Source organism: Notamacropus eugenii, chromosome 2, assembly GCF_028372415.1.
Source record: "Notamacropus eugenii isolate mMacEug1 chromosome 2, mMacEug1.pri_v2, whole genome shotgun sequence".
NCBI lineage: Eukaryota > Metazoa > Chordata > Mammalia > Diprotodontia > Macropodidae > Notamacropus > Notamacropus eugenii.
The window spans coordinates 523,184,061-523,199,857 of record NC_092873.1 but is presented as its reverse complement, the minus strand read 5'-3'; the positions used below and the strand labels follow the sequence as shown (position 1 = coordinate 523,199,857).

At 44.0% G+C, this 15,797-nt stretch overlaps 1 protein-coding gene and 1 long non-coding RNA gene across 5 annotated transcripts in view; one reads left to right on the top strand and one right to left on the bottom strand.

Moving 5' to 3' along the window:
* DOCK7 (dedicator of cytokinesis 7) overlaps positions 1 to 15,797 on the top strand; it is a 157,125-nt gene that overhangs the window by 36,627 nt on the left and 104,701 nt on the right. For all 4 annotated transcript variants that reach the window (XM_072649711.1, XM_072649710.1, XM_072649709.1 and 1 more), the window contains exons 8-12: positions 5,388 to 5,454; positions 6,863 to 7,012; positions 11,252 to 11,332; positions 14,603 to 14,768; positions 15,511 to 15,653. In XM_072649711.1, coding sequence (XP_072505812.1) covers positions 5,388 to 5,454; positions 6,863 to 7,012; positions 11,252 to 11,332; positions 14,603 to 14,768; positions 15,511 to 15,653 — 607 coding nt within the window. The remainder of the gene's footprint in view (positions 1 to 5,387; positions 5,455 to 6,862; positions 7,013 to 11,251; positions 11,333 to 14,602; positions 14,769 to 15,510; positions 15,654 to 15,797) is intronic.
* On the bottom strand, positions 53 to 7,499 carry LOC140530265 (uncharacterized). Its single transcript, XR_011975882.1, has 2 exons — positions 7,351 to 7,499; positions 53 to 620 (listed from the first exon to the last, which is right to left on the bottom strand). It is a non-coding gene; the product is annotated as an uncharacterized lncRNA (long non-coding RNA).

The window sequence follows — 15,797 nt, the reverse complement described above, 5'->3', positions numbered from 1 at the left end:
GTCCAAGCTCTCCATTTCCATTCCAAGGTCTCCATTTAGGTGCTAGTATCTGTTATTGTAAATGATTTTTGAAGGCTTAAGGTGGAAGTCTCTGTTTCCCATAGTAAGACGTAGTTTTTAAAGCTGCCTCTTCAGGATCTTGCCGGGAATTTTTCTTTGCCTATAGAATATGATTTCACCTTTGTTCACAGATGAGCAGGTTAATAAACCTTAGGGTTTTAGCAGATCAGAAATTATCCTGTCATTTATTTCTTTAAAGAAAGAATATTTGAGAGTAAAAAAGGAAGATGTAATAGTGAAGAGTGTTAAACAAGCTTCCAGATCCTGGGGACCCCCTTGGAAACCTCAGCTGGATCCTTAAGAGCAGACGCTTAAGACGTTGAGTGACCTTTCGCTGGGAACCTGTTAGGCAGGTTTCATGAGCTAGAGTTTTAGCTCATCAGGCTCCCTGTGCCTGGGTCCTTGCCTGGAACTCTTCTCTGATAACAAGACCAACATTTTACCGTTGCTCCCTTATTTCCTGCCTGCTATGTCCAACGTCTTTATCCCCAGCGAGGCCAGCCCTTGTTCCAGTTTGGCCTAGCGGTGTTGGAGATACGGCCTCGTCCAGCGTACGTTTCCTAAAGGGGCAAGGTGACAGAGAACGTGGATACAGTTTAAATTCAGAAAACATCAGAAACTATTTTTATAGTCATTTGTAGAAAATTACATTCTTAAAATAAGCTTTTAATTATATCCAAGCATCCTTTGCAAATCTAGCATGGTACAGTTAATAATACTCATTTGGGCTGTAAGAGTAGTAGTGATTGATGATGATAGGCCATGTTTAAATAGTGCTGTGTTTTAAAAGTTTCCAAAATGCCTTCCTTATGTCATCTTCTTTGATCCTCACATCAGCCTGGGAGGAATTGTCTCTGTATTAGGAATCACAGGATACTAGTTCTCAAGCTGGAAGGAAGCTTCAGGGTCCTCTGGTCCAACCCTGTCACTTTGCAGATGAGATGAGCGAGGTTGCTGAGTGGCCCAAGGTCCCACAGCCAGCAGGGGTAGGAGGCAGAATTTGAACTTGGGTCTTTACTCCAAGCTCTTGCCGTCTAGAGTGTGTGCGTGGCACTGACCTCTGCTGTTGGCCCTCTAACCCTTTCCTGGAGGAAAGGCCAAATTGTCCTTTTCCCTGGGCTTTCTGCTAGCCTGCCAGGAAGGGAGTAGGGACAAGTGACATCCCACATACGGGCAGAGTAAAGGAAGGTGCACAGGCATCCCTCTCTGGTATTCAACCTTCTGTTGATTTGTGTTAACCTCAGCGACGTGAGGCTTGGGATTCGTCCACACCAGGTTGTTCTTGTAACAGACTGTGTTCAAAGATTTGTTGTAGTGATAGTCATTTAGGCTGCGAGGTGGAACAGCGCACAGAGTGCTGGGCCTGGAGCCAGGAAGACCTGAGTTCAAATCCTCCTCCACATACTTATTGGCCCTGTGACCCTGAACAGGCCACTTCTCTGCTATTTGCTTCAGTTTCTTTGTCTGTAAAGTGGGGACAGCAGAGGCACCTAGCTGCTAGAGGGGCTGTGAGGATCAGATCCAAGACCATTCACAAAACACTGCGAACCCTAAAGCCTTCTGTAGTTGTTGGTCAGTGTTATTTCAGGGTAGTAGCTCCTGCCAGTGGCTTTGCCTTCATCACAGACCCCTCCCCTCCATAGACCCCTCCCCTCCACGGACACCCCCCCCCCCCCCCCCCCCCCCCCGTCCATAGATCCCTCCCCTCCACAGGTCCCTCCCCTCCATGGACCCCCCCCACCCCTCCATAGACCCCTCCCCTCCATGGACCCCCCCTCCATAGACCCCTCCCCTCCACAGACCCCTCCCCTCCATGGACCCCCCCCCACCCCTCCATAGATCCCTCCCCTCCACAGGTCCCTCCCCTCCATGGACCCCCCCCACCCCTCCATAGACCCCTCCCCTCCATGGACCCCCCCCTCCATAGACCCCTCCCCTCCACAGACCCCTCCCCTCCATGGACCCCCCCCCACCCCTCCATAGATCCCTCCCCTCCACAGGTCCCTCCCCTCCATGGACCCCCCCCACCCCTCCATAGACCCCTCCCCTCCATGGACCCCCCCTCCATAGACCCCTCCCCTCCACAGACCCCTCCCCTCCATGGACCCCCCCCACCCCTCCATAGATCCCTCCCCTCCACAGGTCCCTCCCCTCCATGGACCCCCCCCTCCATAGACCCCTCCCCTCCACAGACCCCTCCCCTCCACAGACCCCCTCTTCTCCACAGACCCCTCCCCTCCATAGACCCCTCCCCTCCACGGACCCCCCCCCCCCCCGTCCATAGATCCCTCCCCTCCACAGGTCCCTCCCCTCCATGGACCCCCCCTCCATAGACCCCTCCCCTCCATGGACCCCCCCCCCACCCCTCCATAGACCCCTCCCCTCCATGGACCCCCCCTCCATAGACCCCTCCCCTCCACAGACCCCTCCCCTCCATAGACCCCTCCCCTCCACGGACCCCCCCCCCCCCCCCCGTCCATAGATCCCTCCCCTCCACAGGTCCCTCCCCTCCATGGACCCCCCCTCCATAGACCCCTCCCCTCCACAGACCCCCTCTTCTCCACAGACCCCTCCCCTCCATAGATCCCCCCCCACCCCTCCATAGACCCCTCCCCTCCACAGACCCCTCCCCTCCATGGACCCCCCCCCCACCCCTCCATAGACCCCTCCCCTCCACAGACCCCCTCTCCTCCACAGACCCCTCCCTTTCATGGACCCCTCCCCTCTGGGGCTCTTCACTGGGGTCTGGGGACTTGTCTCTTGCACTCTTTGGATAACGGTGTTTCTGTGTAATTGGTCTCCATGTATTTTATTTCGTGCCTTGAACACTGTGATTCCAAGAAGGAAGGCTCACTTCAGCAGGCTCCCTGCCCCAGGGGACTGTGACCAGAAGAAACACTGGTCAGTGGTAGCTGAGCATGCAGTTGGTGGGGTGGGATAGATAGGTGGTACAGCCAGAGTGTGGTAGGGTCTGCAGAGGAGGCCAAGTCTGTGGGACCTCTGCTCAAAGCCCACGGTTCATGAAGACTGGGCACTCAGCCACATAGAACACTCAGTGTTGGTGCCACGGTCTATGGGCTGAACTTGGGAGTTAAGCCATGCTTCTGACACTGAAGGACCTTGGGGGCCCCTGGCTGCTTCAGAACAGAAGTTCCAGGAAGTCCCCCTGTGGCATTGATGGAGGGTACTTCCACACTGGGAATTCCCTTTCTTGATGAAATATCTAGACTGGAAACCACTCTTGTCTCAGAAAAAATCAGTCTGCAGTTGTCCAGATTTAATTTCACTAATACCTACCCTTGTAAGTCAGTGCTGTACCAAGTATGTGGGAGATGCATTGAGGGGAGGGGAGAGGGCCTAAGCATCCAAGCAGCGCTAGCCGCAGGCAGTGTGCCAAGCCCTTTGCTCAGGGCTTCGCAGATGCCACCTCACAACGGCCCAGGAGGCAGGTGCTGTCGCTATCCCCATTTTACAGTTGAAGACACTGAGCCTGTGAGCTCAAGGGACCTGGCCAGGGACACCCAGCCCCAGAGTGTCTGAAGCAGACATTCAGGCCGCTGTGCTTTGGGAGGAAGGCGGGGAGCGCCTTGCCATTCAGGTTAGGGGGAAGTGCTGGGTGGCTTTTTTTCATTTGATGTCATTGGTTTTTAATTAACAAGTAAGCTTGGTGTCAGGCTTCTAGGCCTGGAGATAAACTTCCCTACTTGTGCAGCTGTTCCTTTGTTAGTGTGAGTGCACTGTCCCTCCGTAGCCTCGAGCTGCTGTAGCCAGAAGGTTCTCTGTCTACAGATGATCTGCATGTGAACTGCCCCAAACCCCATCTTTTCCTGGATGCCAGCCCCAACCCTCTCAATTCCAGGGCCTTCCCTCGATTCGTTATTTCTTATTCATGTTTGCATGGTGCCTACCCCATTAGGTTCTCTGTTCCTTGAGGCCAAGGGCCATGTTTTGACTCTATATCCCTAGGACTTAGCAGTGCATAAGACTGAAGCATAGACTTCAGTGAATAATATTCACTGATTAAGCGATGACCCTCTTTGAACTTCGTTGGATTCATCTTTAGACCATCATAAAGTCCTTCTCCCCCATGTTAACCTTTCCAGCTCATTGGAGGGTGGAGGAGGAATTGTTTTGAATTCCTTAATGGGGCGCCACCTCCAGCACGGCCTGGCCTGGGTCCATGTCTTCTGGCTCTGCCTCATTTTTGTCATTTTGAAAATGGGGATTGTAGTCCCTCCCTCCCAGGCTTCTGAGACTCCCATGAGGCAAAGGGTGGGTGGCATTCTCCATGACATAAACCCCCTAGAAATGGCAGCTCTTAGTGTTGGGATCCACAGAAGCTGCTTTCTGTGAGCTTGCCCTCCTCGAGGGCACTAGCACCTGCTATGAGAAGGGAACACACGCCTCTTGGGGCAGTGGGCTTGGAAGCTTGAGCTCTGTCTGCTGGCATTGGGAATGGCAAAGAACCACCTTTAGCACCAGGTTGCAATGAAACATTTTGACTGTTTGCCTACTTTTTTTTATTATGAGTGTTATTTTGTATCTGACCTAAGATCTCAGTGGCGCGGGGCAGTTCTCTGCGTAGGGATGACATTACTAATGCAGATTAGCAACTTGTGCAAAGAGGAGGCTCTCAGAGAGTTGTGCGGCCAAGCCGAAGCTCCTCCCCAGGAGGGGGTCAGGCTGCCCCCTCCTGCTCCTAGCTCTTTTCATAGGTAAGGTACCATTGGTAGCAGCTCCTGTCAGATGCTTATCTGGAGGAAAGAATCAGAATTCGTTGGTGTTTTATCTGATTGGAATTGCAGACACTTTGGTAGTTTGTCCCATATCTCTTGATGAGGAGCCAAGGAAAAGAGGAAATTCTTTGGTGTAATGGAAATGATTTTCTTTGTCCCAGAAGTCCATGTGGCCCAGGCCTCACCTGACCAGGATTCCTCTCCCAGCATCCCAGGGAGGTGACTGTTGAGCCTTGGCTTGGACAGGGAGCTCGCTGCTCCTGAGACAGCCAGGTCATCCCACTTCAGGGATTGTTGGGAAATTGTCCTTACATCAAACTCAGATCTTCTTCCACGCAGTCTCCACCCATTGCTCCTAGTTCTGAACGACATTTCTAATGCTATTCCATTTGAAAGCACATCAGATATTTGAAGACAGTAATCATGTACCCCTCTAAAGCTCTTGATATAGCTAGGTATTTTCAGAAGTGATTTGTCATATGTATGAAAAATGCATCAGTTAAATTTTAATATTTTCTTCTTATGGGAAACTTTAAAAAAATTTTTTTTTAAACAACTTTTTTTTTAAAGTAAACTTATTTTTTTCTTTAGATTTGAAATTGAAATTGAACCCATTTTTGCAAGTTTGGCTTTATATGATGTCAAGGAAAAGAAAAAGGTAAGTTTGGAGAATATAGGAATCTATTTTTCAGTCATAATCATCATTTGTAACTTTAAAAAATTTTCTGAAATCTTATTTTGGTGTTTTTAACCATCATCATAGGCCATAATTTTTAAAAATGTTCTTAGAATATTATTTTGCAAGGTATATGTGAAATAATTAAATGAAAAACATTCATCTTTGACTAGCATTTTGCAGAGTTCTTGGCACATGGTAGGCATTTAACAAATGGTTTTTGATCTATCTTGACAAAAAAAAGAATAGATACTTTAGTTAAAAATGTTAATTCTAAAGATTGTTAAGTATTTTTCTGTTTTGAAGCAAACTTGATGGTAAACCCCACTGTAATTGAGTGATTTCATTTCATTGGGAAAGTGTCAAAAATAAACAATATACAGACTTAGATGTGAATGGTAACATTCTTAAATGTTGTTATTAATAAAAAAAAATTGGTCTTGGGGAAAGGCATTTCAAGCAGTACTAAGAAGATAGCGGTCATCGAATGTTGTCATTGCTCTGATTTTCAGTAGCTAAAAGGATACAGAGGATTTTTGGTTTTAGAATATTCTGTGTTGAAGAATATGCTTCTTTTAATAGTTTAATAAGAGCTCATTGCTTTAGATACTTCTTTCACTGATATAAATTGGTACTTCTGTACCTTCCTATCCTGTCCAGTTCTTTAAAAAAGTAAGTGTAGCATTGCAGCTGTACATACATACCCACTGTTCCAGGGGTCAGCTTTGGTCCTTTTAATGTCTCAGGAGGACCAGCATAGTCATGCACAGATGAACAGAGATTCTCACTGGGGAAGTACCTTAGAGGTTGGCTAATGCAGCCTCTTCATTTTGGAGATGATGAGACCCAGGGCCAAGGAGGCTCACACTGATATATGTGGTCTGGGTTAGAGCTGGGGTCTGTGGGTAAAAGGACGTTGCTTACCTGCCGCTTCGGAATGGCATCTCCCAGATTGCTTGAGTTTTGTTTGACACCAGTACTTGTATCTGCTGGTACTTTGCGTGTTAAGATTTACCAGGGCTTCTTAGCGAAAAACTACCACACATTTTGGGAGCATTTATTCTGAAACACAATTCCCTGATTCGTCACATTAAGACATATGTCTGCTAAACACATTTGGAACAAGATTCTTGAGAATACAGCAGTAGCTTTTATGAGTAGTGGAAGATTGCTTTTTCTTGTCATAGTTTACCCTTATATACAGTCAGCTTTTTTGGAGTTGGGCATCAGAAGTTTGGCTGGAGTTCTTGGTTTCGTGAATTATTTTAGCAGAGACTTTCATCATTGCTTCTGTAATTTTTTTGATTGAGTACAGGTAGCTTTCTTAAATTGATGGCTAAATAAAATGAATTTTCACTGCATTTGAAAAACAAAAAAAACCCTCTTTCAGATTTCAGAGAATTTTTACTTTGACCTTAACTCTGAACAAATGAAAGGCATGCTGCGTCCCCATGTGCCGCCTGCTGCCATCACCACGTTGGCAAGATCCGCCATTTTTTCTATCACTTATCCATCCCAAGATGTATTTCTTGTAATAAAGGTAAGAATAGTATTTTTTACATGTGCTGTCCTTTTTCTCTAGTCTGGGTCCTGTGGGTATTCTTGTCCTTGCCTGGGTCTTGTCTTCTTCCTAGACCCAAAGTTCCACGGAGAGGTTTGTGAATTCCATGAGCATTTAATAATAGTGTCATTATCTCATTTAGTGATGATACCAGCAGCTGACATCTATGTAGTGCCTATTGTGTGCCAGCCACTGTAGTAAGTGCTTTACAATGACTATTTCATTTGACCCTCACAATATCCTTGGGAGTTGGGTGCTATTATTATCACCACTTTATAGTTAAGGAAACTGAGGCAAATAGAGGCCAAATGACTTACCCAGGGGCGCACAGCTAGGCAGTGTTTGAGGCAGGATTTGAACTCAGGTCTCCCTGATTGCAGACTCTGCACTTTGTATCCAGTGGCACAGGGCAAGCCTCTGCGCATAGAAAGACAAGCCTGAAGTAGTCCTTGCTCTTAAAGGGTGTTTCTACTGTGGGAGAAAACAACATGAACATGGAAAAGTGAATGCAAAATAGAGAAGTCACCAGAAAGTTACTTGGTGTGTGTGCTAGCCATTGGGGTGACCAGGGGAGTCTTGTGCAGGACATGCCGCCTGGGCTGAGCTGTGCAGGGAATGAGAGGGCACATGGGGCCTATACAAAGGGGCGGGTATAGCCAGTAGCAAGACCTCTTTTGTTATCTATGAAGAGTAGAAGTTGGCATTATATCAAAGTCCCTCATTGACTTTATTAAAAACAATACCACAACACAGACTTCCCGTGCCCAGATGACTGAGTGAGGAAGGAATCCTCCGAAGCCCTCCCAAATTCCCCTCCAAACCAGAAAATTGCCTCAGAATTGATGTAGGAACAGAGAAGCAGGTTACCAGGCCAGCAGGAAGGGTCTGTCTCACTGGGGTAGGAAGGCAGTGAGGTCCAAGAGCAGCAGCAGCCAGCCAGCCAGTGAGCTTGCCGCAGGGGCTTCCAGCCTGAGGCAGTTCACCAGCAAGTCCCCACCTTCCTGCAAACCAGCAGCCCCCTAGCAAGTGAGTAGTCTGTGCAGTCCCTGCGACCCCACCCCCAGGACAAATCACCAGTGAGGCTTTGACCCCATTGCTGACCAGTATTGAAGCCCTGCGATAGGGCTAGCCAACAAGGAGATCTCATCCCTGAGGCCTATCAGCAGAGAGACCCTGTTGCCATAGCAACTCTGCAGCAAGGCCCCACCCCTGGAGCAGGCCAGCAGCTAAACCCCACACACAGGGGAGGCCAACAAGGAGTCAACACCTCCTCCTTCCCCAACTGAGTACAAGCCAGAAGCCTATCCTACAGAGACAGTAAACAGCCAAGCTCTGAAAGCCCAGTGAAAGCCAGCAGTAAGACCCAGAGCTGCAGCATGAAAGCTTGGAACAGTGCAGGACTAGAGCCCAGCTCTCATGTAAAAACAGCAAGTCACAAAAAAAAGAAGGAAAAAAATGAGCAAATAAGGAACTTGGGTATAGAAAGTTACTGTGGTGATAGGGAGGATCAAGACATAAACTTAGAAGAGGCCAATAGTGTCAAAATGGCTGCATGTAAAACCTCAAAGAAAAATGTAATTTGGTCTCAGGCCACAAAAGAATTCCTGTAAGAGCTTAAAAAGGATTTTCAAAAGCAAATTAGAGAAGTAGAAGAAAAATTAGGAAAAGAAATGAATGATGCAAGAGAAACATGAAAAAAGAGTAGGATGAGAAAAGGTATACAAAAACTTACTGAGGAAAATAATTCCCTAAAAAATAGAATTGACCAAGTAGAAAAGGAAGTACAGAAGTTCACTGAGGGAATTGATTCCTTAAAAATTAGAACCGAACAAGTGGAAACTAACTACTTTATGAGACATCAAGATATGAGAAAATCAAAACAGGAAAAAAAGTAGACAAAAATGTGAAATTTGTCATTATAAAAACAACTGATCTAGAAAATAGATCCAGGAGAGATAGTATAAGAATTGTTGGATGGCCTGAAGGCCATGATAAGAAAAAAAACCTGGGCCACATCTTTCAAGAAATTATCAAAGAAAACTGCCCTGATGATATATTAGAACCAAAAGGCAAAATAGAAATTGAAAGAATCCCCCAGTCATCACCTGAAAGAGATCCCAAAATGAAAATTCCCAGGAATATCATAGCCATATCCAAGGAAAAATCAACCAGAAAGAAGACGTTCAAATATCATGGAGCTACAGTCAGGATTACAGTCAGGAATCGCCTGCTCAGCAAAACTGAACGTAATCTTTCAAGGGAAAAGCTCTGATTACAAGAGCAGAGCGCAATAAAGAATCTGACCTCCAAATACAGGACTCAGGGGAAACATAACAAGAGAAAAACAAACAAGAAAGAGAAAATGTAAGAAATTCAGTGAAGTTAAACTGTTTATATTTCTATATGGCAAGTTAATATTTCTAACTTCTTAGCAGCTTCATCACTCTAAGAGCAGTTAGAAGTGGATGTAAGGTGACTTCGTTGAGAGGGTGCCCCAAGAAACAAAATAAAGGGTTGAGAAAGAAAATGGCACTGGAAGAAGAAGGAGGGGGAGATGGAATAGGGTAAATTATCCCACACAAAAGAGGCATGAAAGAGCTATTATGATGGAGAGGAAGTTGGGGGGTGTGGCAAATCTTAAACCTCACTGTCATCGAAATTGGCTCAAAGAGGGAATAACATATGCACTTAGATAGAGAAATCTATTTTACCTTATAAGGAAGTAAAAAGGGACAGGGATAATAGGTATTTGTGTTGGGGGGTACTGATAAAAGGGAGGGTATATTGGGGAAGGTGGTGGCCAAGATGTAAAAGACTTGTGAAAGAGTAAGGGGTAAGATAGAGGTGGGAATAAACAAGCAAAAAATAGCTTGGAGAGAAACATACAGTTATCGTAACTGTAAATGTAAATGGGATGAACTCACCTATAAAATGGAAGTGGATAGCAGAATGGATTAAAAACCAGAATCCTACAATATATTGTTTACAACAAACATATCTGAAGCAGAGAGATAAAGGTAAGGGGCTGGAACAGAATCTATATTTCAGCTGAAGCAAAGAAAGCAAGAACAGCAGTCATGATCTCAGACAAAGCAAAAGTGAAAATAGATCTAATCAAAAGAGAAGGAAACTATATCTTGCTGAAAGGTACCATATACAGTGAAGTCATATCAATACTAAATATGAGTGCACCAAATGGTATAGCATCTACATTTTTGAAGGAGAAGTTGAATGAGTTACAGGAGAAAATACGTAATAAAACTTTACTAATGGGAGACCTCAACTTTCCCTTCTCAGAACTAGATGAATCTAACCAGAAAATAAACAAGAAAGAAATTAAGGTGCTAAATAAAATTCTGGAAAAGTTAGATATGATAGATCTCTGGAGAAAAATGAATGGCAATAGAAAAGAATATACTTTTTTTCTCAGCAATACATGGAACCTACACAAAAATTGACCATGAATATTAGGACATAAAAATCTTACAACCAAATGCAGAAAAGCAGAAGTAGTAAATGCATCATTTTTAGATCATAATGCAATAAAAATTGCATTCAGTAATGGACAGTGGAAAGAGAAATCAAAATTAATTGGAAATTAAATATTTTAGTCCTAAAAAATAGATGGATTGAAGAACAAATCATAAAAACAGATGATAATTTCATTAAAGAAAATGGCAACAGTGGGACAATAGAGCCAAATTTTGGGCATACAGCCAAAATGGTACTTAAGGGAAAATTAATATCTAATTGCATTACATCAGTAAAATAGAGAAGAAGCAGATCAGTGAATTGGGCATGCAACTAGAAATGTAGTAAAAGAGCAAATTAAATCTTTCGGCTTCACCAGACAGCCAGAAGGGGCCTTGTTCAAAAAAGGTGAAGAAGTCTGTCTGTATTTAGATGGTGACAGACTTAAATTTTCTTCTGAATTTTGTTTAATGTCACATTTGTTCCTGGATTTATCATTGCTGTATGCCCTTCTCTTCCCGGTGAACCATCCCTTTTGCCCTTTTGAAAATGATTTAAAAAGAGGAAAAAAACAATTCAGATTCATGTCATCTGACAGTCCATGAGATAGTCTTTCACCCACTTTCTTCCACCCACTGTGCTGGAGGAAGGAGGAGATGCTTTTTCTCCCCTCTTCTCTTTTTTGTGGTATTATTAAATTGTTGATTTTGTTGTAAACATAACTTGGTGTCCTCTTTCTTTTCTCAGCTGGAAAAAGTTCTACAACAGGGGGACATTGGAGAGTGTGCAGAGCCGTATATGATCTTCAAAGAAGCAGATGCTACCAAGGTGATCACTCCTTTTCTGTCTTCATTTTTGTCTAAGGAAACAGCATGTTGATTTTAAAATTTAACAATCTTAAAATTCCTTTAAATTTTCTTTTTTAGTAGAAATTCAGACTGGCCTCATTGCTTCCATAAAGCCCACTCAAGCCATGGGCTCATGGATCTTGAGGTGACAGGAACCACAGAATTCATTGAGTTCTGACCCTGGTCTTGAATCCCATCTGCAGTAACCCTGACAGGTGATTCCTCAGCCCTCTGTGTTTGATGTGGACCTCGATACCTTCTGAGGCATTGTCTTCTCTTCTAATCAGTTCTCTCAGTGTAGGTCCTAAACAGAGTTATCCTTTCCATATCACAACTTTCTCCATCATGGTTTTGGTATATCATGGGTTGGCAAAAGAAATAAAATGGGAATGTGGGGGACATTGTTGTGGAAGCTGCAGATGACACACAAAGGCCAGCAGATGATGGAGAAAAAGTTTAGAAACTCAGAAATGTTATACACACACACACACACATGCGCGCGCACACACGTTATTGTATAATATCAGCATTTTATCTTTTAATACCATAGATATACACAATTTCTTGTTAAAAGTTCAAGTTTGTGAAAAGAATGTGAAAGCCAACAGATGAAACACAAAGACTAGAAATGTAGAGGGAGCTTAAAATGTTCAGTAATTGTAATGCATTAAATGCATGGCATTGTTATTTAGAATATTATCTGTATAGTATGTATTTCACTGTATTGCAGCCCTACACATTGGTTTGGAGATGCTAAGTGTGTTTATGGCACAGTCTCATGTGATTTCTTGCAGTGATCTTGCAGTGATCTCTGCAGCTCAGGTTTCCTATATCTTGTGTTCTTTAATGCCATAAACTCCATTAAAATCATGGGTCCCAAGTGTAGTGTTCCTAGTAGTTCAGAAAGCATTTCCAAGAAACGGAGAAAAGTGATGAGCTTGAAGGATAAAGTAGAATTGTCAGATAGGCTTTGTTCAGCAAAAGGGCTGCTGAGGTTGGACACCATTACGACTTTCAAGAGTTGACCTTAAGGAATATCAAGAAAAAAGAGGAGGAAATCCTAGACCCCATCATTGCAGCTACTCCAGCTGCAAGGCATTTGCATAAACCATGAGATCTACATCTTGTGTAGAAAGTGCAACCTTCCTTTGAGTGCAGGATTGTTATAAAAAAGGCATTCCGGTGGGCTCTGGCATCGTAGGAGAGAAGGCTAAGTCCTTATATGATTTCCTAAAGAAAAGCGAAGGTCGGGGTCTTTCCCTGTGGGTTTTCAGGCCTGCAAAGGTTGTTTTGAAAAGTTTTTAGAAAAGGTTTAGCCCACACAATCTAAAAGTAATGGGAGAGGCAGCATGTGCTGCCCAAGAGACTGCTGGGGAGTTTGCTGAAACCCTGAAGAATCTGACTAAAGAGAACGGCTACAAACCAGGACAGATATTAAATGCCGCAGAGGACATGCATTAGCCAAGAAGACAAACGAGCCCCAAGGGAGGAGTAGGGTAGCCCTGCTCTTTTGTGCCAGTGTTGTAGGGGTCATAATAAGGGCAGCCCTGATATCTGAAGCTGCCAACCCTCGAGCTTTGAAAGGAAAGGACAAGTGCCAGCTGCCTATCTTTGGATGTTCAGTAAGAAGCTATGGATGACCAAAGCATTTTTCCTTGACTGATTCCATCAGTGTTTTGTGCTTGAGGTTAGAAGAGACCTTGCTAGCAAGGGATTATTCCCCTTGTGGGTGTCATTGCTTCTGGACAATGCCCCAGGCCACCCAGAAACCTATGATTTCCATGTTGAAGGTGTTGGAGTCATCTACATGCCACCTAACATAACGTCTCTCATTCAGCCTCTTGATCAGAGGGTAATACGGACGTTTTAGGTGCACTGTACAAGCTATTCAATGGTTATTTTTTAAAATGTCTTTTGTTATGCATGCCATATGTTTAGTATCATTCTCAAATTTGTTTCATTTTAAAAACATTTTCTTATTTCATATTTTTAAATTTTCTTTTTCATACAGTATTTTTGACCTACATATAGCTTATAACCAGATACTTAACCCAGATTTTATAATAAGATACTGTAAACACCCCACAAAAGAAAAAAAAAATTCAGAATGCTTTTCTGGTATGAAGAGACGGCCAAAAAATTTTATATGGATTTTCCAGATCTCAGGGGCAGTGTGCTTCTGACCCCACTGATGTAGCAGGAATGATTAGGAAGAAAACGGTTATACTAACGTAATTTTGCCAAAAAACCCAAATTTTAAACCAAAAGATAAACCATTGCACCAGCCTTGCAAATTGGCCTAGCATTTGGAGAAATACTAGACTAAGTCTCACAGTTCAGCTCTGGATTGTTTGGAACTATAATAGATATCTAACCTCTGGAACTACTTGTATATTTATATAGCTGTGAGATGAATTATTTTTGTGACATAGTTGACTGTAAATCAGATGTGTCCAACATCCTTTAGACCCTACTCTTTTGCAAGAGGAAAAGCATTTTCAGTTTTGGAAGCTTGTCTAGCCAAATCTCCATTTCTTTTTCTTCCAATCTCCTACGTGTACTGGATTATCATCTCCATGAGGACCAGAGACTGACTTGTATTCATCTTGGCATCCCCCCAGTGTCTCAAGTTCTGGTGCACTAGGTGCTCAGTAGAGGTGTATTGAATCAATGAATGAATGAATGATACCTTTAGAGGCTGAAGATTTCATTGGCAGGGCAATAAGAAAAATACCTAATCTGTAGTAGTTGTACACATGTATCTATCTATCCATCTGGCTGTCTATCTATCTATCTACTTATCTATATATCTATCTCTTTCCATCTATCTATCTATCTATCTATCTATCTATCTATCTATCTATCTATCTATCTATCTATCTACTCATCTGCCTGTCCGTCTGTCTATCTGTCGTTCTGTCTGTCTGTCTTTCTACCTATCTTATCTATCTTTCTTTCTATCTTTCTATCATCTATCTATCTATCTATCTATCTATCTATCTATCTATCTATCTATCTATCTATCTATCTATCTATCTGTCTATCCATCTATCTACCTATCTACCTATCTATATATCTACCTATCTGTCTATTTATCATGGGATGATCTCTGCTTTGCCTCACTGCCCAGGGAGCTGTGGTCAGTGCTGGGGACTCTTTGCTCTCTCCACAGGACTCTTTGAAGTGATCCCTCCTGCACTTCTGTTAGCCCAGTAATAGTACATATAGCCTTCTCTGCTTGTTTTCTCAGAACAAAGAAAAGCTAGAGAAGCTGAGGAGCCAAGCAGACCAGTTTTGTCAAAGACTGGGGAAGTACCGCATGCCTTTTGCTTGGACAGCGATCCACCTGATGAATATTGTCAGCAGTGCTGGGAGCCTGGAAAGAGATTCCACTGATGTCGAAATCAGTCCTGGAGGTACGGTAGTGGGCCTGCTGCTGCTTAGGCGCCCTACTCTTGTTGCTGATGTTTTCTCCTGGCCTTTCTAGTCCTTGGAGTCTGAGTCAGAGATGATGAAGTGTAGTGCAGAGTAAGCAGTAACCTTGGGGCTACTTGGAAGCAGGTCATCTGTTTTTACCTCAGATCACGCTGTTAAAGCTGCATTCCGAGTGGATGATTGCCAGCTGCACATCTCTTTAGCTAATTTTGAGTGCCTTTCAAACTGTGAACTTCATCTCCCCCCTTAGGAGCGATATGAATCTTGCACGATAAAGACTTGGGCTAGTTAAAAGCACACCTTTGAGTTGTGATAAAAAATGACAGGCCTCTCTTCTTTATAGGAATAATTGTAATAACTGCCATTTCAATAGTTCTATGAGGTTTGTCAGGTGCCCTAAATACGCTGTCCCCTTGATGGTCACTCTAACCTGCCAAGTAGGCCCCGCACCCCTCCATTTCATAGGTGAGGAGAGCAAGGTTCCTCCAGGGTCCCTCACACACTCGGTGAGGGGCAGGGGGACCTTCTTCTCCTGAGCCCTGTCCTCTCTCTGATGTCCAGCCTTGCCTCCTGCTCTTTTTGGCACTTTAGGATTGTGGTCTCTTGAGCATAACCATGTGCTTACTCCATGGTTTCTCCCTGCCGAGAATACTTCTGCATGTAGAGTTAATGGCTTCACACTGATTTTAATTCCCTGGATATTCCGTTTCCTTCCCTTGGTAGAACGTAAAGGATCATGGTCTGAGAGGAGAAATTCCAGTGTTGTTGGCAGACGATCCCTAGAAAGGACAACAAGTGGAGACGAGACTTGTAGCCTTACCACCTTCCGACCAGCAACTCTCACAGTGACAAACTTTTTTAAGCAGGTATTTTCTGGTCACACCCATCAGGAAGTTTGAGGGACAATGTATGTGTCTCCTTGAGTTTTGGCTTCGTAAAGGCCAAGCAGATTGTAAGTGTGATTGAATACATACAAAAGATTGAGAGATAATGATACTTTTGTTGGCTTA